Raw genomic sequence first — 26,957 nt, forward strand, 5'->3', positions numbered from 1 at the left:
TAGGATTAGAATAGGCTTTTTTGCACATTTATTTGTTATATCTATGTCTGAAGTTAAAAATATCTATAGTTATTTAGAACACTTAGCTTTAAATTCTTAGCCAAAACCTTCAGATGCTAACAGAACTGTCAGCAGTCACAAAGGGAACCAGCAAAAGCTGTTTCAGAAGGAGAAGTGGTATATGGACTTCCTTCTGTCTTGACTTGAATTGAGGGGAAGATACTGCTGCTTATGTTGAAGTACTCTCTATGGGCAGGTGTCGAAACAGGCCTGGAGTGAGGAGTGCCAAAGAAGGGCTGGCTTCCTAGAAGAGGGGCTAGGTTTGGGATCATGTCAGGATTGGTGAAGAGAAGAAGGTCTTGGGAAATGAATGCTCAGAAAAGGAATGTTCCATCAGGAAAGAGTCACCAAATAAGAAGGTGGCCTGTGCCACTTGCCCTGCTGTCTTCACCTTGCTTTACTCATCAGAATAATGAATTCTGGCCATGCACATTGATGGAACTAAGATGGTCTGCTCTTTCCTGCAGAGAAAACTGGCTTCCTCTTCTTTTTGTAGGACGATATAAAATTTGTCTTCATTTCATATGTTTTGGTTTCAGGCTCGATTTTCAAAAGGTTTATTTTCTTCTCTCAAGAGCTGAACCTCCAATTCAGATGTGCTAACACCAGGTGCCTCGATCCTTGTACATTCAGTCAGCTAAGAAAACAACTCAGTTTTTTACTAAGTAGAAACCATAGCATGAAGGGCCCAAACAGTGGGGACCAGGTACTGGGGTTTGGCTTGACTGAAGGATAAAATTCAACCATGGTGAAACCAAAAGTCTATAGATATTGTTTCTTGGATTGAAGCCCTTGATTTAAGTGGGGATCATGGAATTTGAGGTACACATTTTCTGTTATAATGACAGATTTCTATTAAGGCAACTGACAACAACCCTATAAAATGTTACATTTGATGTCAGTATGTATAGAGCAAATTTGAAAAAACTTTTTACAATTTGATAATTGTTCTAATTCCGAATTATTACCCATCACAGATTAATCAAACTCCTACCTTATCCTCAGACCTGTTTGGCATGCTTCTTTCTAACTCATCCTGAATTCTTTCCAATGGCTTCCGAGCTTCAGCATTGTCTGGTTTCAAAAATCCCTCCAGCATTCTCCCATTTGCATAAAAAAAAAAAAGCCAACTCTGAACTTAAGGTCTTTAATGTAGTGTGACAGTGCTGGAGAGCTCAGGAAGAGATATTTTTGTTTTTGTGTAATCTTGCAGCTCTAGAAAACGGGATTTCCCAGAGAAGCTCTGGATTCTTCTGTACCACTGAGACAGGCTTTTGAGGGGGTTCTTGGTAGAATGGGCAGTTGGATATAGCAGAGCTTCCTTAATCTTCCAAGCCAGTATGTACTAAGGTCAGTTGCATTTTGATTCCCTGGGGGCCAAGGGTACAAAAACAAACAGAACTCGCAGATGTATGAAAAGGAACTAATCAAAACAACTGCACACTATTAAAACAGTTGGTAGTGGAGTGGACAAATGTGCTAAATTGAATCTGGAGTTAGAGAAGGTTGTGATTAGATAGGGGAATTTTTCTGAAGGAGATATATTTGAGTTGAATTTTCCAGGGAGGACAGAAACTTCAGAATAATGGAAAGGAGGGCATTTATATATGTTAGTAGTGGTTATTATATGTGGCAGGCAGAATAATGGCTCCCCGAAGAGGTCCATGTCTTAATCCCAGACCTGTAAATATGTCAGACATCACAAAAGGGAGGTTGCAGATGTGATTAACGTTAAGACCTTAAGATGGAAGTTTGTCCAGGATGATATGGTTGGATTCAGACTAATCACAGGGGTCATTAAGAGCAGAGAATCTTTGATGGCCTCTGTCATCAGAGCGAGATGTGACTAAAGAAGATGTGACTACGGAAGGCTGGTCAGAGAGATGCAATGTTGCTGACTTTAAAGACTGAGGAAGGGGGCTATAAGCCATGAAATCTGGGTAGCCTCTGTAAACTGGAAAAAGTAAGGAAACGAATTCTCTAGAAAGGAATGTAGTCATACTGACACCTTGATTTTAGCCCAGTGAGACCCTTGTTGCACTTCTAACCTACAGAACCTCAAGATAATAAATTTGAGTGTTTTAAGGTATTAATAAGTTTGTGGCAATTTGCTACAGCAACAATAGAAAACTAATATAATATGAGACAGGGATATGAGGAAGACACTACAATTGTGGTCATTTACAGATGGGGAAACTGAAATAGATACTAGGTTCTTGCTCAGTGTCACTCAGCTCTGAAATGAAAGAGCAGGGAATTAAATTGAAGATACGAGTCTCCAGAGCTCATGTAAAACCACCTCCCAGACATTTTTGTGGGGAGGAGGATGGAGGCAATCTTCTAGTAAAAGCTCACTGAAGGGGTTAAGTTACACAGCTGGATAGTAAGGAGCTTGGTTCACTGGAAGGGTAGTTCAGAAACTTGGGTTAATGGGGACCGGAAAACAGTTGTCCCTCAGGGTTAGGTTTGCACTCCCTGATTATCTTCCTCAGTTGGTGCTTTCGTCATGACAAACTGGTTTACTCAGTGTCCCACAACAAGTCATTAAACAGGACTCTTCTACACTAGCACTTTTCCAAAGCCACTTCCTCTTTCCCATTTCTCTGATGCCTGCCCCTCTCCAGAGCTTCCACCCCTCCTCATCCCAACTACAGTCCCTGGAAGGCACTTGGGTTCAAGGATTTTAGGGACTAAGGCATGAAATCACACGTTGCTCTGGACCTCTCATGTAACCTTGCCATATAGTGTCATAGTTTTAAGTCACTTAATGTTCCTGGTGCTTATGACTTATTTCCAAGGTGACTGGCCACCCTAAACTTCCTGCAGGGAGAGACATCAAGTCACCCCGAGCTGTAGTCATGGGGATTTTGGTCAACTGGGATTTTGCTGGTACATTCCTAAAATAAAAATTACTCGCACGCACAATTTTGAGTTTCTGGAGTGTACATTTTCCTTCTCTGATTCTCCATCTCCGAGTGTACATCACCTACTTGTTAAATGTTCCCGTAGCTTTTGCTATAGATCGAAGGTGATTATTTCATTGTCGACCTGCTTCATTACTAAGGTATCTCGAGCGCATTAGCAGAGTCTGGCACACACAGTACAAGAAGAATGTATGGCAAAGCCAGGCCAGTCACTGTATAGCAACTGGGAGCAAGGGGAGGCGGAGAGCGGAAGGCAAAGTGTCTTCATTCCTCGCCTCGGCGGGCAGGACCCTGCGCTCTGACAGGTGCTAGAACAGAGACCAGGGTCCGGTCGCGTGCCCGCAAGCTTCCTCCCACACCCTCCGCGCGCCCCCGCGCTGTCTCCGCCCTCTCCACGCCCCCTCTCCGTCCCCTTGCGCGCGCGCCTCAGGCTGCTCGCCCCCGCTGTCCGCGCGGCGCCGCGCCTTGCCGGCTCCTCAGCTTCCAGCCAAGATGGCGGAGAATGGCGATGGTCTGGGGACTGTCCCGGAGCATGAACGGATCTTGCAGGAGATTGAGAGCACCGACACCGCCTGCGTGGGACCCACTCTCCGGTAAAGCTCACATCCCCCCGGGACCTCGGGCTGCCGCCGCTGGCCGCTCATCAGGAGCCGAGCTGGGCGTTCGCCGCCAGCCGCGCGCCGGGCGTACCGACAGGTGGTGCGTGTGGAGGCGGGCGGGGGCGCTCCGGGGCGGTGGGCCGAGACCTGGGCCTGCCCGGGCGGGGAGGGGAGGAACGGGCGGCTGCACCTGTCGCTACAGCCCGCCTCAGCCCCGGGAGCTGTCACCGCGCAGCCGGTGGGTGTGGCCGCGGCGGCGCCTTTGACCCGGGGAGCCGCGGCGCCGCCCGGCCCTGACGGCCTGGGGTCCCGAGGACGCGCCTTGGGCCTCCCGGGCTCCCGGCGGGGCTGAGGGCAGCTCTGTTGGGGCGAAGGTTAACCGACAGTCGGCGTGACTGAGATGCCGAGGCGCCCGCAGGTGGAAACCCTGGCGTGGAGGGCTGCAGCGGGCGTGGGAGAATTGAAGTTGAGCTGGAGTCGCCGGCACCATTATCCCTCAGCGCGGCCGGAGTGGGCGAGAAGGGAGCGTGGGCTGGCGGGCAGGAGCTGATGCGTAAGAGCGCGCCAGTGTGACCGAGCGCTCGCCCGGCGCGCCTTCTGGAGTGTGGGAAGCTTTTACTTACGAACATTTCATTAATTTTGCATTAACTTTCCCGTTTATTTTGAAAAAGATCTCCACCCTTTTAAAATAATACTAGATAATGAATATTCCAGACTGACCTGTTGCCCTAATAGAATATTAGCTGGACACTGTTGTGATCCACTAGATTAGGTTAGGCATTCTCACCAAGAATAAGTGCCTGTTTGGGGGTGCCTGGGTGGTTCAAATGGTTGGACCTCTGCGTTTGACTCAGGTAGTGATCTTCAGGTCCTGGGATCGAGCCCCACATTGGGCTCTTGGATCAGCGGGGAGTCTGCTTCTCCCTCTCCCTCTGCTTCTTCCTCGGCTTGTGTTCTCTCTTTGTCTTCTTCAGAAATGAATAAATAAAAAAACTTAAAAAAAAAAAAAGGATAAGTGTTTCTTAGGGGCGCCTCGCTGGCTTAGTGGGAAGAGCATGCTGCTCTCGGTCTCGGTGTCTTGAGTTCGAGCCCTCCGCTGGGTGTAAAGATTATTTACAAATAAATAAACGTTTTAAGAAAAAGAAGTACCTTTTAAATGTAAAGTTTAAGCTTTCCTATTGATGGTGAAATTGTTATTCACATGTGGAAGTTAGAAGTGATTGTGCTTTAACATTATTTTCTTCAGTATAGGCTTCCTAGAAATGAAGTGCTGTATGTTTTGTGGACCTGTGGATGTAGTATCAAGTGAAGCTATTTCAAATTATAATGTAAATTCACCTTGCCCTGAGATTCCGGAGTGTTTTGCACGGGTCCTACCGCTGACGAAATGTGTGGTCATGGACAAAATCATTTAAGGTTTCTGAACCTCAATTTTCTTATTCCTGTACTTGGGTAGGGGGTGGGTCTTTAGAAGCCCGGGATATTAGAGACCTTGCCTATTTGTTCCCTACTGTATCCCTAACACCAAGCATGTGGTAGGCACCTGATAATTTTTTTTTTTTTTTTTTTTTTTTTTTTTTGGTCACATGAAGTTCTTGCTGTGATATGATAGGTGTAATTAGTACACTTCCTTAATTTTCCAGCATGATGATTTCTTTTCATAAAACTCTGGTCATTTGGTAATGAAAGTAGAAATCATAGATCAAAAGGAAGCTTTGTTTTCCTGACTGCATAGTGAAAGTTAAAGAGTACAGTATGTATTATAGTTATCAGAACAGCCAATTTTTGAAAATAGTACAGGTTATGAAGAAGATACTTCCTCTTGGGAAAAAATGCTAGGCATTATCTTTGAAGAGAGATGAAATTAATTTAGAAGAAAATTTGAAATATATTGAGAGACTTTCGTGACATAAATAGAATATATGTGTTCACAGTGTTATTCTGTTCTCTTTTGCTGGGCAATTATGTCACCTCCTCACTTTGTTGAAACCCACACTGTTTTCTTTGGCCAACTCCAGTGACTCATACTTATCCTATATATACACTTGTCATCTCATTTAAAAGCAGACTTTCTATACACACATAGAAGGCACTGGTAGCAAGCCTTTCTCTTCAATAGTGTTTAAGCTATTACTGTTTTTTATCTAGGTTTCACTAAGTGCTAATATTAAAATTTAAAAAACCCTTTTATTGGAAAGTAAAAAGAATAGTGTGGAAACCATCATGAAGCCATCATCTTGCTTCAGTTCAACCCCCAGCCAGTGCCATTCGATCTGCTCCCGTCCACTCTCCCTCACCCTATATTATTTTGAAGCAAATTCTGGACATCAATTCATCTGTAAATATTTTAGTATTAAGATTAATTTTTGTTACTTCCCACTTATCTTTTAGCTGGCCTTTTGGCTTATGATGTTGTTACCATTCTTACTATTTTTTTTTGCTCAGTGGGAGACTTTTTCAGTTGGATCTTTTCCTGATTTATTTTTTATTACTGATGATTAAGTGAGAAGCATGTTACATACTTTTCACAGGGGCTGGCATACAATATGGTTCTTTGACCACAGTGGAATTAGATTAGAAATCAGTAATAGAAAACTGGAGAATACCCAAAAACTTGGACACTGAATAACAGACATCTAAATAACCCAAGGGTAAAAGAAGAAACCAGAAGAGAAGTTTAGATAGTGTTTTTGAGCTGAATAAAATGAAAATGCGTTAGAATTTGTGGGGCACAGCTAAAGTAATACTTAGAAATTTATAACATTGAACATCTTTACTGGGAAAGAATGGTTTCAAATCAGTGACCTCAGCTTCTAACTTAAGAAACTAGGGAAAGAAGAGCAAATGAAATCCAGAAGAGCCAGAGAAAGGAGCTGGTAAAGAAAGGAGATGGTAAAGACTAGAGTGGAAATCAATGAAATAGAAAATAGAAAAACAAAGTCAGTGAAATGAAAACCTGATTCTTTGAGATCTGTAAAATTGATAAACCTCTCAGAGAAAGAAAGGGAGAAGATGCCATTATCTGGAATTACCAATTCCCGGCGCGCCTGGGTGGCTCAGTGGGTTAAAGCCTCTGCCTTCGGCTCAGGTCATGATCCCAGGGTCCTGGGATCCAGCCCCGCATCGGGCTCTCTGCTCGGTGAGGAGTCTGCTTCCTCCTCTGTCTTTGCCTGACTCTCTGCCTACTTGTGATCTCTGTCTGTCAAATAAATAAATAAAATCTTAATAAAAAAAAAAGGAATTACCAATTCCCGATACTGTATCAGTATGAGAGAGGTAACATCGCTGCAGATTCTATAGCTATTAAAGGAATATTATGAATAATTTCATACCAATACATTTGACAACTTAGAAAAAATGGACAAATCCCTTGAAAGATAACAAACTGTCAAAATGATTTCCCCAAGTTGATCTTTAGATTTGGACGATCTCATTCAGAATCCCAGCAGAAGGTTTTGTTGTTGTTGTTGTTGTTTTGGTAGAAATTGACAAGCTGAGTCAAAGGTTCATATGGAAATGTATAGGACCTAGAAGAGTCAAACTGACTTGGGAAAAGATGAACAGAGTTAGAGAAGTTACACTGCTTTCAAGGTTTATTTGTAAAGCTATAATAATCAAGCCAGTGTGATATAAGCATCAAGATAAACAAATAGATCAGTGAAACTGAATAACAGAATCCATAAATAGATTCACACATTAATTAATTTTTGACAGAAATACAAAGGCAGTTCATTTGAAAGGGATAATTTTTAAAAATAATGGTTAAACAGTTGGATATCCATATGCAGAATAATGAACTTTGATCTATACCATATTTAAAAAAGTAACCCAAAGTAGATCATAAACCTAAACATAAGATGAAAAACTATAAAGTCTTAGAAAAAAAAATCTTTGTGACTTTGGTTAGACAAAGACTTCTTACATGCTATTCCAAAAGCATAATACATAAAAGAAAAAAAAAGATAAATTGGACATCCACATTGAGAGCATGTGGTCTTCAAAGATACTGTTAAGAAAATGAAAAGCCACAGACAAGTAGAAAATTTCTGAAAATCACATGTCTGATTTAAAAAAAAAGTTTTGTCCAAATTGTATAAAAGAAGTCTTTAAGTCCAGATAAGAAACAATCCAATTAAAAAATGGGTAGATGATTTAAGTAGGTATTTCACAAAAGAAGGTACACACAGTGCAAAAAAGCACATGAAAAGATGATTAACAACGTTAGTCATTAGAAAATGTAAACTAAAACTACAACATTGAATCATGCTGTTGGAATGTCAAAAGTTTAAAAAACTGACCATATACCATGTATAGGTGAGGTGGAACAACTGGCGCTCTCATGCGCTGCTGTGGGAATTTCATAGTGTCATTTATCAAGTTGAGGAAGTTCCCTGCTATTCCTAGTTCATGTTTTTATTATGAAAGAGTGTTCGCTTTTTCACATGCTTTTTCTGCATCTATAGAGATGATCATGTGGGTTTTAATCCCTTATTGTAGTTGTGTGATATATTACATTAATTTTGAGGTATAAACCAACCTTGCATTATGACATAAATCCCACTTGGTCATAGTGTATAATCCTTTTTATATGTTACTGGGTTCTGCTTGCTAGTATTTTGTTTATGATTTTTGCATGTGTATATTCATAAGAGATATTGGTCTATTATTTTTTGGTGATGTCTTTGTTTGATTTTGATATGAGAATAATAGCATCTCAAAGAGTGAGTTGGTTAGTGTTCCTGGAATTGAGATGACCATGTAGGGTATTTTTCCCCCTTTGTTTTTGTCATGTGATGTGGTACATTGAATTTTTTTTTTTTTTTTTTAATGTTGAATCTCTCTTGAATTCCTGGGTTAAATCCTGTTTGGTCATTGTGTATAATCCTTTTACTACATTGTTAGATTTGGTTTGTTAGTATTTTGTTGAGAATTTTTACATCTATCTTCATAGGAAATGTAAGTCTGTAATTTTTTTTTAAAGATTTTATTTATTTATTTGACAGACAGAGATCACAAGTAGGCAGAGAGGCAGGCATAGAGAGAGGTGGAAGCAGGCTCCCTGCTGAGCAAAGAGCCTGATGCGGGGCTTGATCCCAGGACCCTGGGATCAGGACCTGAGCTGAAGGCAGAGGCTTTAATCCACTGAGCCACCCAGGTGCCCCAAGTCTGTAATTCTTGTCTTTTTTTCTGGCTTTGGTATTAGAGTAGGGCTGGTCTCAGAATAAGTTAGGGAGTGTCCTTCCTCTTACACTTTTTGGAAGATTTGTGAAGGATTAGTGTTAATTCTTTAAATATTTGGTAGCATCCATCAGGAAAGCCACCTAACATTTCTTTGATGGGAGGTTTTTGATTACTGATCGAATTTCTCATAGAAATTTGTTCTGATTTTCTAGTCTTTCTGAGTTAGTTTTGATAGTTTGTATCTTTTGAGAAGTTTGTCCATTTCTTCTAGATTATCAAAATTGTTGGTGCAGTTGTTCATAGCATTTCTTGATAACACTTTTTATTTCTGTAAGGTCAGTATTAATGACCTTTCATTCTTGATTTTAATAATGTCAGTTTCTCTTTTTTCTCTTGGTCAGTCTAACTAAATGTTTGTTGGTTTCATGGATCATTTCAAAAAACCAGTTGGCTCTTGGTTTTATTGATTTTTGTGTATTGTTTTCTAATTATTTCATTTGTGTCTAATTTTTACTTCCTTTCTTCTGCTTGTGTTCTCTTGGTTTTCTTTTTATTGCTGCCCTATGATGGAAACTTAGGCTCTTGGTTTGAGATCTTTGTCATTTTTAAATACAAGCTTTTGCCACTATAAATTTCCCACTAAGCACTGTTTTGAGTTCATCCTGAAGTATTTTTGAAATTTCTTTTATGAGATGCCTTAGTGACTCAGGTCATGGTCCTGGAGTCCTGGGATTGAGCCGTATGTTGGGTTCCCTGCTCAGGGGTGAGTCTGCTTTTCCCTCTCAGGCTTCCTCTCCCTCTGCCCCTTTTCCCCCCTCATGCTCTCTCTCTCTCAAATAAATAAATAAAATATTTGAAAGAAAAATTTCTTTTATGATTTCTTTGACTCATTGGTTATTTAGAAATGTGTTAGTTTCCACATATTTGTGAGTGCCTTAAGTATCCTTGTTACTAATTTCTAATTTCATTATGTTGTGGCCAGAGTTCATAATTTGTACAATTTCAGTTCTTTTAACTTTATTGAGGCTTGTTTTATGTCTTAACTATGGTCTATCTCTGGAGAATGTTCCATGTGTACTTAAGAATGTTTATCCTGCTGTTGAGTGGAATAATTCTATATATGTCTGTTAAGTCTCTTTAGCTTATGGTTGTTCAGGTCTTTCTTCCTTTTTGATGTTCTGTTTAGTTCTATCCATTATTAAATACAACAGATAGTTTCTGCTTGATGTTATTTTGGGCTCATTATCAGTATGCTCTCTGTGTGTATACTTGTATATATTCCTGGTTGATACACATTTTACCATCGTAAAATATTCTTCTTTATCTGTAGACTTGTTTTAAAGTCTATTTTGTCTGGTATTAGTATAGCTACTCTAGTATTTTTATGGTTGGTTTTTCCATGATATGTCTTCTTCTGTCCTTTTACTTTCACCCTGTTTTTATTCTTGAATCTAAAGATTGCCTCCTACAGATAGCATATTGTTGGATCTTGTTTGTCATCTAGTTTGACAGGTTGCCTTTTTTTTTTTTTTTTTTAAAGGGTTTTATTTGAGAGAGAGAAATCATAGTAGGGGGGTTGGAGAGGCAGAGGGAGAGGGAGATGTAGACTCTCCACACTGAGCAGGGAGTTCGACATGGAGCCTGATTCCAATCCGAGCTGAAGATAGATGCTTAACTGACTGAGCTAAGCCACCAGGCATACCTGCCCTTTTAAAAGTTTTTTTAAAGGTTTATTTATTTTAGAGAGAGAGACTCCCTGCTGAGTGTGGAGCCTGATGTTGGGCTCAGTCTCATGACCCATGAATTCAGGACCTGAGCCAAAACCAAGAGTCAGATGCTTATCGACTGAGCCACCCAGGTGCCCCACCAGTCTGCCTTTTTTTTTTTTTTTTAATTGAATTTTTTAAATTAAAATTTTTAAAAATTTTTTTAGTTAACATATAATGTATTATTTTCCTCAGGGATACAGGTCTCTGAATCATCAGTCTTGCACAATTCATAGCACTCACCATAGCACATACCCTCCCCAGTGTGTATCACCCAGCCACCCTATCCCTCCTACCCCTCCTCCTATCCAGCAGTCCTGAGTTTGCTTCCTGAGATTAAGGGTCTCTAATGGTTTGTCTCCCTCCTCAGTCCTATCTTGTTTCATTTTTCCCTCCCTTCCCCCCACAACTCCCAGCCCTGCCTGATCAAATTCTTTATATCAGAGAGATCATATGATAATTGTCTCTCTCTGATTGACTTATTTTGCTTAGCATAATACCCTCCAGTTCCATCCATGTCATTGCAAATGGCAAGGTTTCGGTTTTTTGATGGCTGCATAGTATGCCATTGTATATATAATACCACATCTTCTTTATCCATTCTTTTGTTGATGGACATCTAGGTTCTATCCATAGTTTGGCTATTGTGGACATTGCTGCTATGAACATTCGGGTGCAAGTGCCCCTCTGGATCACTACATTTGTATCTTTAGGGTAAATACCCAGTAGTGCAATTTCTGGGTCATAGGGTAGCTCTATTTTCAACTTTTTGAGGAACCGCCATACTATTTTCCAGATTGACTACACCAGCTTGCATTCCCATCAATAATGTAAGAGGGTTCCCCTTTTTCCATGTTTTCACCAATACCTGTTGTTTCCTGACTGGTTAATTTTAGCCATTCTGAGCAGTCTTCCTTTTAATTATTGAATTTCCTTATGGATTTAATATTGTTATTTATATAGTTGGATTTATTTTGCTGCCATTTTACTTTTTGTTTTCTATATACATTTGTTTTTTGCTCTTCTGTTCCCTCTGTTCCCTTTTTACTACTCTTTTTTATTAAATGAATATTTTCCAGTATAACATTTTAATTTAATGATTTTTTTCAGTTTCTTTTAAAAAGCAATTTCTTAGTGGTGGTTCTCAGAATTGCCTTCAGATTTATTCTAACTTAAGTCCAGTGAAATATAGAAATATTACTTCTATATATCTCTATTTTCTCTTATTTATTTATTTAAAGAGAGAGTGTGTGCAAGTGGGGCAGGGAGAGGGGCGGAAGGAAAGGGAGAGAGAGAATCTAAAGCAGCCTCCATTCACAGCATGGAGTCCAGACACAGGGCTGGATCTCATGACCCTGAGACCTGACCTGAGCTGAAATCAAGTACGATGCTTAACTGACTGAGCCATCCAGGTTCCCCTCTTTCCCATTTATGTGCTATCCTTGTTATAGCTCTTATATCTATCTGTGTTACCAACATAACAGTATATTGCTGTAATGTTGGTAACACAGATACCAATTGTTACTTTATATAACTTTTTGCTTTTTTAAAGAGGCTGACAAGTTTATAGAGTTTGTTATATTAACTCAATTATAATTTCTTTTCTTTTTTTTTTTAAAGATTTTATTTATTTATTTGACAGACAGAGATCACAAGTAGGTAGAGAGGCAGGCAGAGAGAGAGAGAGGAGGAAGCAGGCTCCCTGCTGAGCAGAGAGCCCGATGTGGGACTCGATCCCAGGACCCTGAGATCATGACCTGAGCTGAAGGCAGAGGCTTAACCCACTGAGCCACCCAGGCGCCCTCAATTATAATTTCTGATTGTCTTTTTTTTTTGCTGGGTTTTAGATTGTCATCTTGTGTCATTTTCTCACCCTAGTACAACTTTGTTCCTATATCTCCTTTGTGCTCTTATTGTCAAATATATTATATTTCTATATGTTAGGTCCACAAATAGAATTATGTACTTGTTGTTTTATGTTAAGAGAGATCTATTTATACTGTCTTTTATAATTAAGTGGTTGTCTTTACTAGCATTCTTTTGTGTGTGTGTGTTTATATTACCGTTTGGGCTCACTCTTTTGATTGTGAAGAACTTCCATTAGTTTTTTGTTTTTTTTTCTTTTAAAGATTTTATTTATTTAAGAGAGAGAAAACGAGAGAACAAGTTGGGGGGAGGGGCAGAGGGAGAGCAAGAAGCAGACTCCCTACTGAGCAGGGAGCCTGGCAGTGAGGGGCTTGATCCCAGGATCCAGAGATCATGACCTGAGCTGAAGGCAGACACTTAACCGACTGAGCCACTCAGGCGCTCCTAGTTTTTCTTATAAGGCTGGTCTGCTGCTAGCTAATTCTCTCAGTTTTTGTTTATTTGAGAATGTCTTTGTTTCACCTTCACTTTTGCCGAGCAGAGAGCCTGATGCTCCAAGAGGAGCCCCTCTCCCTCCCTGGGATCATGACCTGAGCCGAAGGCAGAGGCTTTAACCCACTGAGCCACCCAGGCGCCCCTCACCTTCACTTTTGAAATTTTTTTACTTATCTGAGAGAGAGAGAGAGAGAGAGAGAGAGAGAGAGCGCACGCACGCGCAAGAGCGCACAAGCTAGGGAGAGAGGCAGAGGGAGAAGGAGAAACAGACTCCCTGATCCGCACAGAGCCGGAGGAGGGGCTCAATCCCAGGACCCTGAGTGACACTTAACTGACTGAGCCACCTGGACGCTCGCCCCATCACCTTCACTTTTGAAGGATAGTTTTGTTGGATCTTAGACTCTTGGTTGACAGTTTTTTCTTTTAGTACTTTGAACATGTCATCCCACTGTTTTTTTTGGCCTCCATTATTTCTTTCTTTCTTTTTTTTTTTTTTAAGATTTTATTTATTTATTTGACAGATCACAATCAGGCAGAGAGTCAGACAGAGAGAAAGGGGGAAGCAGGCTCCCCGCTGAGCAGAGAGCCCGATGTGGGGCTCGATCCCAGGACCCTGAAATCATGACCTGAGCCAAAGGCAGTGGCTTAAACCACTGAGCCACCCAGGCGCTCCCGGCCTCCATTATTTCTGTTAACTTTATTGGTATAACCTTGTATGTGATAAGTGGTTTTCTCTTGCTATTTTCAAGATGTTCTCTTCGTCTGTCTTTCATTACTTCTACTGTGATGTGCCTGGGTATGGGTCTGTTTGTGTGTATCTTTCTTGGAGTTCATTGGTTATTTTAAATGTCCAGATTAATGTTTTTCATCAGAGTGGGGAATTTTAATCATTATTTCTTCAAATATTCTTCAGGTATTTTTTCTGATATTTTTACCATCATAAAATAGTCCTGTGGTACCCCATCATGTGTATGTTCATGTGTTTAATGGTGTCCATATTTTTCTGAGGTGCTGTTCCTGTTCTTCATTCCTCTCTGTTCTTTGGATTTTTTTTTTTTTAAGATTTTATTTATTTATTTGACAGAGAGAGAGATCACAAGTATGCAGAGAGGCAGGCAGAGAGAGAGGGGGAAGCAGGCTCCCTGTAAGCAGGGAGCTTGATGTGGAGCTCGATCCCAGGACCCTGGGATCATGACCTGAGCTGAAGGCAGACGCTTAACCAACTGAGCCACCCAGGCATCCCAACAAATTGACAGATCTTTAGGGAATTCCTGTAAAGAGTACAATTTCAGAAATGTTTGTATTATGACACTTTTTAGCTATACAGATTTAACATAGGAAGCCTGAACATCTCTTCTAATTTGACAATTCTTCCAGTGCCAGTTTTATTACAGTAGCCCAACAAACAAACCTAATTATTTCTAGCATTTCTCTTTTTATAAATTGAAAGAGTAAACAACTATGTTTTTGCAGAATTGTTCTGGGAAATCTCATCGACAGGTTTAGGTGTAAAAGGTATCTTGGAAGTTTTATTTTATTTTTTTCTCTATTTAGCCTCACATTTTAGAAGACAAATCAAAGTATTTATCAGATGTTACCTGAGAAGCAATACTTGGGTACCAATTTCATTAAAATGAAAGTGAAATATTTAAAAAATAAGCATAGATAACTTGCTTCTAAAAGAACCTTATTTCTTTCATAAGTGAGAGGAAACATTTTTGTTTATTAAATAATCAAGAACATAATAAAGTCCACATGAAGCACAGAAGAGTATTCTGGCGAATGGACCCACTGCTGCTATCTAGGCAGATTATGCAGAAGGTAAAGAATAAACTTTCATATTATAGACAAGTCATTAACTAGTAAACCAAGGAAGCAAGCCCAACAAATTTGGGCTAATATTGCTAAATTTTATATTTTAAAGCTTATTGTCAGACTCAGATATTGTAAACTGAGGCAGATACAATTCATTTTCCATGTTTTGTTGTTCATCATGCTCTTTCATGTTCTGAAATAGTTTATTACTATAGAGCACTGGTTTTTTGGGGGGCATCTGTCTGGTCAAAATCGTTTTCAGGGCTGCTGCCTGGCTTAGTTGGTGGAGTATGCAACTCTTGATCTCAGGGTCATTAGGTCATGTCCCATGTTGGGCGTAAAGCTAACTTAAAAAAATTTTTCAAATAACTCTAAGAGTTTATTTATGTTAATGTACAATGCATTTATCATTGCTCTTTTCAAATGAATCAGTAGGTTTTTTTAAAAATTCTGTTTTAATTTCTATTTTTTTAAAGTTTTTATTTATTTATTTGACAGAGAGAGAGAGAGATCACAAGTAGGCATAGAGGCAGGCAGAGAGAGAGGGGGAAGCAGGCTTTCTGCCAAGCAGAGAGCCCAGTGTAGGGCTCGATCCCAGGACCCTGAGATCGTGACCCAAGCCGAAGGCAGAGGCTTAACCCACTGAGCGACCCAGGTGCTCCACCTGTTTTAATTTCTAATGTAAATATTTGTAGTTATGATTCACGTAAATACAGCCTTTTTGGAGTTCTTACTAAGTTTTGAGAGTGTAAGGAGACCAGAAAATGGGAGAACAACTGCTATAGGACAAAACCGCTTTTTCCTTGAAATATAAAAGCCTGTATACATAGTTGTATTTCTCTGTTATTATTGGTCTTAGTGTAATTTCAACTTCTGGTAATGATTTAAACTTTTAACCAGAGTGTATTTAATTTAAATTTCACATTGAAACACTGAGGTGGAACAGTTTGAATGGTCTGTTGTATAAAACAAGCATTTTATCAGACTAGCAAAGCTCATGAGCACATACAACTCTCTGCAGACACTGATGTCCCATTTATATATATATATATATATTTTTTTTTTGGGGGGGTTTTATTTATTTATTTGAGAGAGAGAAAGTGGGGATGGGAAGGAGCAGAGGGAGGGGAGCAAGCAGATTCTGCACTGAGTGCAGAGCCCAACATGGGGCTTGATCACATGACCCTGAGATCACAACCCCAGCTGACTGAGCCACCCAGATATCCCCCTCCTTTTATACCTTCTTAAAGTGGCAAAAATGAACGTATTCATTAACATGTCCCCAAAATATAGCTTTGTTACAGCATGTAAACATAAGCAACAGTATATAGAGTTAATTATGCTTAGTTATCTGTCTTCTAAAATTCAACCATTTAAAAAAATTTACTGGATAACCAGTGATTATCTCTTAATTTAATATCAAATTTTAAGCTACTTAAAGATCTTAGAAATCAGTGTCAATGCACGTTGTAATAAAAAGTTTGCCAGAGGGGCACCTGAATGACTTAGTTGGTTGGGCATCTGTCTTGGTCTCAAGTCCTGATCCTGAGGTCCTAGGATCAAGCCCTGTATCAGGTTCCCTGCTTAATGGGAAGTCTGCTTCTCCCACTCCCTCCATCCTTCTTCCCTGCTTGTGCTCTTTCTCTCTCAAAAATAAAAAAAATCCTAAAAAACCAAAAAAATTTCTCAGGATACTGATTTAACTTAGTTGAACACAAATTTACATTTTTAATCATTTTAAATATTTATATAGGCTAATGTTAGCTTATCTGAAAAGTAAATATGTGTTTAGGAAAAATAAAACCAAGTAGAATTAAATGATCAGTCAGAGAAAATAAATAGCTTTTTTCCATAAAGCGAAGTTATCAAACTAGCCTTGTTTGCCAAAGTTCTACTTTAATTATGTGAACTTGGGCTTTTAAAATGTTTTGGGGGGGGGCAATTAGTTTAGCACATTTAAACTATTAGAAGTTTAATTTACTTGTTTTCTGGGAATTTGACAAAGATTCTAGTTATAGAAGTACTTACTATTTTTTGCCAATGAGCCAGTCAGAACAGAGTTCCTTTAACCAATGAGAGGTAAAAGCCTTACTGAGCTGCACATAAAAATAAAGCTTTATAGCTTTGTTTCTATGATTTCATCCCAGGTCAAGAGACATGAGTTGTAGAGATGAAAAAAACAAACAGACCTCAGTGTCCAGATATCAAGAACTTGTTCCTTGTGGGCATGAAATTCTTTTTTTTTTTTTTTTTTTTAAAGATTTTATTTATTTATTTGAGAGAGAGACCGTGAGAGAGAGCATGAGCGAGGAGAAGGTCAGAGAGCGGAGAAGGTCAGAGAGCGAAGCAGACTCCCCATGGAGCTGGGAGCCTGATGCGGGACTCGATCCCGGGACTCCGGGATCATGACCTGAGCCGAAGGCAGTCGTCCAACCAACTGAGCCACCCAGGCGTCCCTGGGCATGAAATTCTTAATGGATATGAGCTCAAAGTAGACAGACAAAAAACATTACCAAGCCAAAGTGTCTTTTATCTTTTTTTTTTTTTTTTTAAGATTTTATTTATTTATTTGACAGACAGGGATCACAAGTAGGCAGAGAGGCAGGCAGAGAGAGAGAGAGAGAGGAGGAAGCAGGCTCCCCGGGGAGCAGAGCTGAAGGCAGAGGCTTGAACACACTGAGCCACCCAGTCGCCCCCTGAAATAGATTTATAAATAGAGACACAACTGGTCACTATCTGCAGGGTATAATCATTTAAATTTTTAATTAGTTAATTAAATTCCACAGGCCAGAATGTTTTTTTATTTCTATGGACAAGAATAACTTGCTTTACTTTCAGTTTTCTACAAATTATAGAGACTTAAAATAGGCTAAGGCACAGATAATCTAGAAGGATGTGTTAGAATAATCATTTTCATCCACTTAAAAATCTTTCACAATTTTTTGCCATTAGTTAGAAACCTTTTTTTTTTTCATTTTGTCTCTTACTATGCTTACTCTTTTTTTTTCCATCCAGAGGTTTGTTTTTTGATTTTTATTTTTTAGGTTTTTAGGTTTTATTTATTTATTTGAGAGAGAGAATGAGAGAGAGCACGAGAGGGGGGAGGGTCAGAGGGAGAAACAGACTCCCCTCTGAGCAGGGAGCCCAACTCAAGACTTGATCTCAGGACTCCAGGATCATGACCTAAGCCAAAGACAGTTGCCTAACCAACTGAGCCACCCAGGGGCCCCCAGTCTTTTTATTTTTATGAGAATGAAATTTATCAATCTTTTTCTTCTGGATTTTGAGGCATAAGAAAGTTTTCCATAGTCCAAGGTTATAGAAGAATCCACTCATGTTTTCCTTTGGTACTTGAATGGTTTTATTTTTTACTTTTACATTTCAGTTCTTTTTTGAATTTTCTTTGATAATGAATGACCCCAGATTTTATTTTATTTTTTTTTAAGTTTGTTTGTTTATTTATTTGTGTAGTCTCTACACCCAACATGGGGCTCAGACTTACAACCCCAAGATCAAGAGTCTCGTGCTTTTCTGACTGAGCCAGCCAAGTACCCTGGTTTTGTCATTTTTATATGGCAGTCCAACTGTCCTAACAACCCTTATTTAATTTGTTTTTTATTTACTTGAGAGACAGTGAGTGAGTGAGAGGGAGCATAAGCTGGAGGAGGGGCAGAATGAGGGGGGAAGCAGGCTCCCCACTGAGCAGAGAGCCCTATGTGGGGCTCGATTCCAGGACCCTGGGATCATGACCTGAGCCAAAGGCAGATGCTTAAGTTGCTGAGCCACCCAATACCTCTTATTTAAAAAGCATATTTTTTTCACATTAATTTGAGATACTGCCATTATCACTGATTGAATTTTCAAATGTGGTGGGACTTTTTGTTTCTTTATTCTGTTTGTTGTATGTCTATTCATGTGCTATACCACGCTTTTAATTATAGAGGCTTTATTGTTATACTTGGTAGGGCTACCTTTACCTCATTGCTCATCTTTTTCAGGGGTTTTTCTGGTGACTCTACCTTTTTTTAATTTAAAAATTTTAACTTCTTATCATTCTTTGGAGTATTGTTGACACATAATCTCACATTAGTTTAGTGTGTACAACATCTCAATTCACCCTTTCTGTTCCTTATGCTAAGGCTTGCAGCTACCATCTGCCACTATACAACGCTATTACAGTACCACTTAACTGGATTCACTGTATTCCCTGTGTTGCAGCTTTCATTCCCAAGACTCGTTCATTCCATAATGGGAAGCCTATATTTCCCACTTTCCTTCAACCGTTTTGCCCTTCCTCCTTCCCCCTCTGGCAATCATCAGTTTGTTCTGTATAGGTATAGATCTGATTGTACTTTTTGTTTATTTGTTTTTTAGATTCCACATATAATTGAAATCATGTGGTATTTGTCTTTCTCTGACTTATTTCACTAGCATAATACTCTCTTGTATATAGATCAACTTTTCTTTTCTTTTTAAAGATTTTATTCATTTATTTGACACACAGAGTCAGTGAGAGAGGGAACACAAGCAGGGGGAGTGGGAGAGGAAGAAGCTGGCCTCCCACCGAGCAGGGAGCCTGATGTGGGGCTCGATCGCAGGACCCTGGGACCATGACCTGAGCCGAAGGCAGACGCCCAATGACTGAGCCACCCAGGCACCCCTATAGATCATCTCTTTTTTTTTTTTTTTTTTAAATTATTTATTTATTTATTTGACAGAGAGAAATCACAAGTAGACTGAGAGGCAGGCAGAGAGAGAGAGAGGGAAGCAGGCTCCCTGCCAAGCAGAGAGCCCGATGCGGGACTCGATCCCAGGACGCTGAGATCATGACCTGAGCCGAAGGCAGCGGCTTAACCCACTGAGCCACCCAGGCGCCCCTATAGATCATCTCTTAAGCTATTAGGCAAACTGCACATTAGATCTGCTTTAGAGAGTTTAATATTTTTTGTTTGATTTTTCTAAAGTCTAAGGAAGCAGTTTATATCTGCATTCTTTAATCTGCTTTAAGCATTTTCAATTAAAATTTATTTAGCAATTCTATTTGTTATTCTGGAGGACAAATACAATGTTGTATGTATTAGGTGTTTCAATTTCTCATCTTCTGCATTTTACCAAGTAGCACAGAAGTCAACAGGAAGAGACATCTCTGGTCAGGAGTGTAAAAACAGGAAGGAGGAAGTCTATTGCAAATCTGTGTTAGCTGATTATCAGTTCAGGTTTCACTATAGAGGATGTCCATTAGCGATTATCATTGTACTTTGTTGTTACCCAGAATTAGCAGTAAGTGTTAATGTCAGTATTATAGAATGTCAACCGTAGTTATAGGAAGTAATGCTAACCAACGAATTCTATTAGGCTCTTTCCTATGCATGGGAACAGGATACTGTTAGAACAAGTCACAGAAATTATATATAGAGGTAAATAAGGCAAGTAAAATTCCCTATCAGAAATACAGGGAATATCATCCTGTATTTTTTTCCTTAGCTTGAGCCTGATGCTTTGACAGGTTGTGTGGCCTTTAAGATATTATCATCCTTTTTTAAAAAGTAAGGGTATGTCAACTCTGTCATTTAAAAAATTGTTTGACAGAATATCTTCAACTGAATTAGAGGAAGCACCTGGGCATTATTTTGTAAAGCATGCTAAGAGTGCATGTGGCAAACTAGCTGAAATATTTCATGGGAAATAACACAGAAGGTGAATATTTTTAAATAAATCTTTTTTAGTATTCTGTGGTGAAATAAATTGGATTCTGTGTTTATACATTTTTTTTTTCCCTTCTGGAGTTGCTAGAAACTCACTTGCTCTGGATATTCAGGATACCCTACATGGTTTAGCTACCTAACAATGTGTGTGTGTGTGTTTTTTCTTCAGAATTTTATTTATTGATTAGAGAGACAGTGAGTGGTGAGAGGGAGAGAGAATTTGAGGCAGACTCTGCACTGAGCACAGAGCCCAGTGTGGGGCTCAGTCCCAAGATAGCAAGATCATGACCTGAGCTGAAACCAAGAGTGGGTTGTTTAACTGACTGGGCCACCCAGGCACGCCCTCCCTCACCCTTACAGTGGTATTTTAAGATACTTAGCATATCCTGAATTCTTTACTTAGTTGTTCAATGTTGCGGATGTTTTGGAAAAAATAAAAAGTATTGTGTAAAAGCTAGATGGCGGCTGATGTTGCTGTTTGGTGCTTCTGCTTCTCTTTCTCCTCCTTCTCCCTCTACCCCTGGTTGACATGTTCTTTCCCCAGGAGTGTATTAACTTAAACTGTATCTTTAGATCCTTATTAATGAATTATCTTGTGGTAATGCTTTCCACATTTTTTATATTGTGGCATAAAGAGAAAAATTGGGATATGGTCATTGTGGTATACCTGTAATCTGTTCAGTTGGGAAGATGTACTCTAGTGTATTGGTCAGATGAGGAGGTTTGTAAACCTCTTACAGTTTTAAGAAATGCTTATGTATGTGTGGGTGTGTCTATGAATATGTGCCTTAAGGACTTTTTTTTTTTTTTTTTTTTTTTTGACAGACAGAGATCACAAGGGAGCAGAGAGGCAGGCATAGACAGAGGGGGAAGCAGTCTCCCTGCTGAGCAGAGAGCCCGATGTGGGGCTCGATCCCAGGACCCTGGGATCATGACCTGAGCCGAAGGCAGAGGCTTAACCCACTGAGCCACCCAGGCGCCCCTTTTTTTTTTTTTTTTTTTTTAGGACTTTTTTATAAGTTGTAGGTACCAAACCAAATTGAGTTTGCTTAAGAAAATATGAAAAAAAATAGTGGAAGCTTATGGGGTGTCACAAAATTCTAAAGGCAATCATGCTTTTTCTTTTTTTTTCTTTAAAGATTTTACTTATTTATTTGACAGAGAGATCACAAGTGGGCAGGCAGAGAAAGAGGGGGAAGCAGGCTCCCTGTTGAGCAGGGAGCCCGACACGGAGCTCGATCCCAGGACCCCAAGACCATCACCCGAGCTGAAGGCAGAGGCTTAACCTACTGAGACAGGCGTCCCAAGGCACTCATGCTTCTTAAAAGACTGAAATAAAGAGGTAGATGACTGTGTTTCTTTCTCTGTCTTCATTTTCCTTTGAGGTGTAACTTTCTCTGCTTCTCTCTGTTCTTAGTGGAGGATGACCACCTACGGCTTCCATATGTCAGTCTGGCACATATAGCTGACTGTCTCTGAATTCTAACTTAAAATTCCTGAGTGTGTATTTGATTGAACCAGTTTGGATCAGTTATATACCTTTGGGCAATGTACTGTGAGTGGAAGAGACAGTATGGCTTTTCCAACTTTGTAGATGGTCAGCAGTTCTTAGAGACTGTGTGTGTATTACAGGTGTGTTTGTAAACTTTTCTGGGGAGAGGATCCATCTTTGATCAAAATCCCAGAGGATGGGGCACTGGGTGGCTTAGTTGTTAAGCATCTGGCTTAGGCTCAGGTCATGATCCCAGTGTCCTAAGACTGAGCCCCGCAGTGGGCCTCCTTGCTTGGCAGGAAGCCTGTTTCTTCCTCTCTCACTTTCCCTGCTTGTGTTCCCTCTCTCACTGTCTCTGTCAAATAAATAAAAAAATCTTTAAAGAGTCTTGCCACTCTCAGGCCACTGTCCAAATAAATGTTAACTAAAATATAACTATGATTTATAATAGAGTTCCCACTACTTAGTAAGTATATCCTTCATAGGGGTTAAATTGTTTGCATTTTTCATAGTGCCATGTCCTTTTCTGACTGTGTTTACCCATGATTGATTACCCCTTTTTATTTCTCCAACTACTCAAATATTTCCTATCATAGAATTCCCATTTTATCCCACAGCATTGTAGGTGGATACACACACACACACAAAATTTTTTTCTTGTGTCTGAGTTCTTATACCATGGATTTTTAAAATACTATACAGTGTTATTTAGTTGTGTGTGAGTGTATGTTTTAAAATGTATGTCTTAGGGGCGCCTGGGTGGCTCAGTGGTTTAAGCCGCTGCCTTCGGCTCAGGTCATGATCTCAGGGTCCTGGGATCGAGTCCCGCATAGGGCTCTCTGCTCAGCAAGGAGCCTGCTTCCCTCTCTCTCTCTCTCTCTGCCTGCCTCTCCATCTACTGTCAAATAAATAAATAAAATTAAAAAAAAAAATGTATGTCTTAGGGGCGCCTGGGTGGCTCAGTGGATTAAGCCGCTGCCTTCGGCTCAGGTCATGATCTCATTCATTGTCCTGGGATCGAGCCCCGCATCAGGCTCTTTGCTCGGTGGGGAGCCTGCTTCTCTCTCTCTCTCTGCCTGACTCTCTACCTACTTGTGATCTCTCTCTCTCTGTCAAATAAATAAATAAAATCTTTAAAAATAAAATAAAATAAAATAAAACAAAATAAAATAAAATGTATGTCTTAAATACATGTCTTAAATGCAGGCCTAATGAAATTGCCCCCGAGGTCTATGATTGTTACACATATCTGATCAGTTCTGACCATGCTACATAGCATAATGCCTTGGGTATAACAGACCCTCAAATACTTTCTGAACTGAATTAATGAAAAACAAAATCTTTTTAGTTTTTTTAGAAGACTTGAAAATACAGAATAAAGAGGTGAGAACAGTTGTTTCCTGCTACTGAAAGAGAATCATAATTAACATGAATTCTAGCATATTCTTACATTTGAAATGACAATGTTATTTATTTGTTGAATGTTTATTACATGAACCTTTGCCATTCAACAAGTTAAATTTTGAGTATTAAGTGTTTGTTAAATGAAGTTACAGTTGCCTTGTATAAATATTCATCCTGTTTATTTGATTATTTTCTTATTGTTGTACCTTTAGGTGGTTCTTATTTTTGTCAAATTCTATAAACAGTGGTAATAACTCTAAAATAATTTCTTAGGATTTTTGTTCCCAAAGTAAAAGTAATCATGTCAATAATAATAAATAAAAATTTATTGAACATTTACTGTGTGCCTCTGTTTTAAACACTTAAATGTATTATTTAATCTTCACAAAAAGCAAATAAGATACCATTGTTATATACCTATTCTGCAGATGAAGAAATTGAGGTAGAGCTCGATTAGGTCATTGGCCTTAGGCACATAATAAGTGGTGCAACTATATGTGAGCATAGACCCTTAGGCCTCCAAGCCTGTACTCTTAATCATTATATTTTGCCTTCTAATTTAGAATATCAGATAATGAAAGCTGGGTATAAAAACATTATTAAATTTTAACTAAAAAAAATCCCCAAAAAACCAAAAAGCATTGTAAGGTTTACATCAATCAAGATTAGAATGGTAAGGAATGTGACTAGGACTATACTCAGGGAAGGAAAGTCCTATATTTTATTATTATTATTATTATTTTAATTTTTATTTTTTTTTGAAATTCCTGTATTTTAAACTTGTGCTTGGTCAGAGGAGGCTCAGATATCGAAATTAACTCAAAATAAAGTGATATGGGCCCCTTATTCCTCTGCAGCTCCCAGATATAGGGCTCCAGTAACTTTAGTAAGGCCAGTCTCCAGTTTATTCTCTCCAGGAGATGTGGTCTGCTTGATGCAGGAAAAATCTCTGACCTTTTATCTTTTCCATATCCTTTTTCAGTTCTAAATGGTGAAAAAAACCAAAACACCATCATCATTTCCTTCCTTCACTTTTAATTCCTATCCTTTCATTCATTCCTGTGGTAAAAGGAATATGTCAAGTTTGTTTTTCAGCTTGCTTTACTAGAAGGGCTCGTTCTTTTTAGTTTGGTAGACCAGGCCTAATAGAATCTGTGTATGATGGTGTGTTTGTTATTTTGTTTTCTGTTTTTGTCATGTCTGAATGTGAAGGCAGGCAACTGTTCTTTGTGTGGTTTGTGAGAGTGTGTGTATATATTGTTGATGTGTATTTGGTATTGCCAACTTTATTAAAAAGGAGATTAATTTTCAGAGACTTCATTAGTAGAAGCATTGCTATAGTAATAACAAAGATACTCTGGAAATGAGCAATGACTATATTACTGACATATTTAAGGTAAATAATTTCAACAACAGAATGGTGATTTTTGTGTAGTGAGCTGCTTTTACCTTTTCTTGTGCAGTATTTTCCAACAATCTCTATGGGTCCAAGACTTGGATTCTATACCTGGCTCTGGCCTTTTTAAGATTTATTTATTTATTTGAGAGTATGAAAGAGAGAGCAAGTGAGCGAGACCTTGGGGGAGGTACAGAGGGAAGGACAGAATCTTTAAGTAGACTCCCTGGTGAGCATGGAACCATCGCACATATTGATCCCAAGACCCCAAAATCATGACCTAAACTGAAACCCAAGAGTGGCCACTCAAGCCACTCAACTGACTGAGCCACCCAGGTGCCCCGCTCTGAGCTTTTTTTAGTGGGCACATGGTGTTTAGTAAATCTTTTAACTTCTTAGACCTTCATTTTCTTCATCAGTGAGATGGAGATAAAACCAGTTGCCCTATTTCCCAAGGGTTCTTGGGATCAAGTGCAATGATGTACTATGTAAAATTGCTTTGTGGATTGCAGAGTACTAATACAAAGGTAAAAGCTTATTTTTATTTATTTTTGTTACTTACATTCTGCTTTTGCATGGACATGGGAATTGTTCTTCTCTTCAAAGCTGTGAAATGACCAATAGCAGTGGACTGTGGTCGGGATCAATAGTGGGGATTAAGATCAGCATTATATCAGGGAATCGTGTTTCTGTTTTCCTCCATACTATTTGTAAATTATACTTCACAAAATTTTTGTCTTTTGACAAGCACATTATAAAAATCAATGTTTATTAATATTTATTTTAAAAAATGCAATTTTGAATGCTTTTTTTCAAAGTTCAAATTAAATATATCTACATCTGACTTTCATTTAATATATTGTGCAATTTAGTAAAGTTCTTGTTTTTACTTCAGGTTCTACTTATATGATGATATCTTTTTTAGGACCTCCAAAAATTATGAGCCTGGAATTGCCAGAAAATGTTTATGGTGTTTATAGTTCTTCTCTATTTTTAACCATTATATTAAAGTAATAGGTATCTGGATAAAGCAGCTTCAAAAAAGAGGAAACATTATTTAGATTTCATAATTTTTGTTAATTTGGTTGAGTATGAGATTCACACTTTGCTCTGATGCAGTAGGAAAATATTTGGATTTATACTTTCTGGTGAAGGGTGCCCTCTAGCGACTGTCTTTTTATTAAGATTGCAATTCTCGTCGTGACTTGAATATAGAAATAAAAGACACCGTCAGTTCTCAAAGAATTTAGAAGATGAAATGCACACTAAAATGGAGAGTATATTTTATGTGTTATGCAAATAAATAAAAGATAAATTTTAAAAAGATAGTGTTACACAAATAACTTAATTAAAGGGGGAGAAATTTTCAGGTAATGGGAAAGGTATTATCCAGTATGGTTATTGATGAAATTTTCCTAAAGGAACAGTCTTGAGCTGAATTTTGAAGGAAGATTAAGACTGAGACATATTGGGGTGCCTGGGTGACTAAGTTGGTTAAGCATCTGCCTTGGTCTCAGGAAGATCCCAGGGTCCTGGAATCAAGCTCCTAATTAGCTCCCTGTTCAATGCGGAGCCTGCTCTCCCTCTCCTTCTGGTTTGGGCTCTCTTGGTATCTCTGTCTCTCTGTCTCTCTATCAAATAAATAAAATCTTAAAAAAAAAAAAGGAAAAGATTGAGGCATATCTTGTGGGGAAAGGGCTTCCTGCAGTGGGAAAATATGTTAAGGACAGTACCAAAAAGGACTAGTGCCAAAAGGGAAAAAAAAAAGATAAAAGAAAAAATGGAATTATTTTGGAAAACATTTAAATTTAATTTTAATTTACATATTTATGCAGTTGTCCAAATAATTTGTATTATACTTATAAACTTTTTTTCCCCCAGGGATTCAGGAAGGATTTGGCTGGGCATTTGTGACTTGGGAGTTTTCATACAGTTGCAATCAAATATTAGTTGCTGCTGGGGTTGAAATTATCTGGACTAGATAGCCAAGATGGCTTCCTCATATTGCTGGCGATTGAAGTGGCTCTTATAATGGAGTGGTCACATACGTGGTCTCTCTAGCATATTTTTATTTATATTTTTTAAAATTTGTTATAGAGAGGGAGAGAGCGCATAAGCAAAGGGAGTGGCAGGCAGAAGGAGAAGCAGGCTTCCTGCTGAGCAAGGAGCCTGGTGCAAAGAGGATGGATCCCAGGATCCTGGGATCCTGACCTGAGCTGAAGGCAGATGCTTAACCAACTGAACCACCCAGATG

At 39.0% G+C, this 26,957-nt stretch overlaps 1 protein-coding gene across 6 annotated transcripts in view; it reads left to right on the forward strand.

The window, feature by feature from the left end:
- Nucleotides 1–26,957, forward strand: part of EXOC6 (exocyst complex component 6) — a 243,418-nt gene that overhangs the window by 13,415 nt on the left and 203,046 nt on the right. For 2 of the 6 annotated variants that reach the window (XM_032312085.1, XM_032312086.1), the window contains exon 1: nt 3,408–3,577. The exons of 3 other annotated variants lie outside the window; for them this stretch is intronic. In XM_032312085.1, coding sequence (XP_032167976.1) covers nt 3,477–3,577 — 101 coding nt within the window. In that variant the 5' untranslated portion in view covers nt 3,408–3,476. Of the gene's footprint in view, nt 1–3,407; nt 3,578–26,957 lie in introns of those variants that run through there. One more of the 6 variants, XM_032312083.1, reaches the window with a different exon arrangement.

Source organism: Mustela erminea, chromosome 14, assembly GCF_009829155.1.
Source record: "Mustela erminea isolate mMusErm1 chromosome 14, mMusErm1.Pri, whole genome shotgun sequence".
Classification (NCBI taxonomy): domain Eukaryota; kingdom Metazoa; phylum Chordata; class Mammalia; order Carnivora; family Mustelidae; genus Mustela; species Mustela erminea.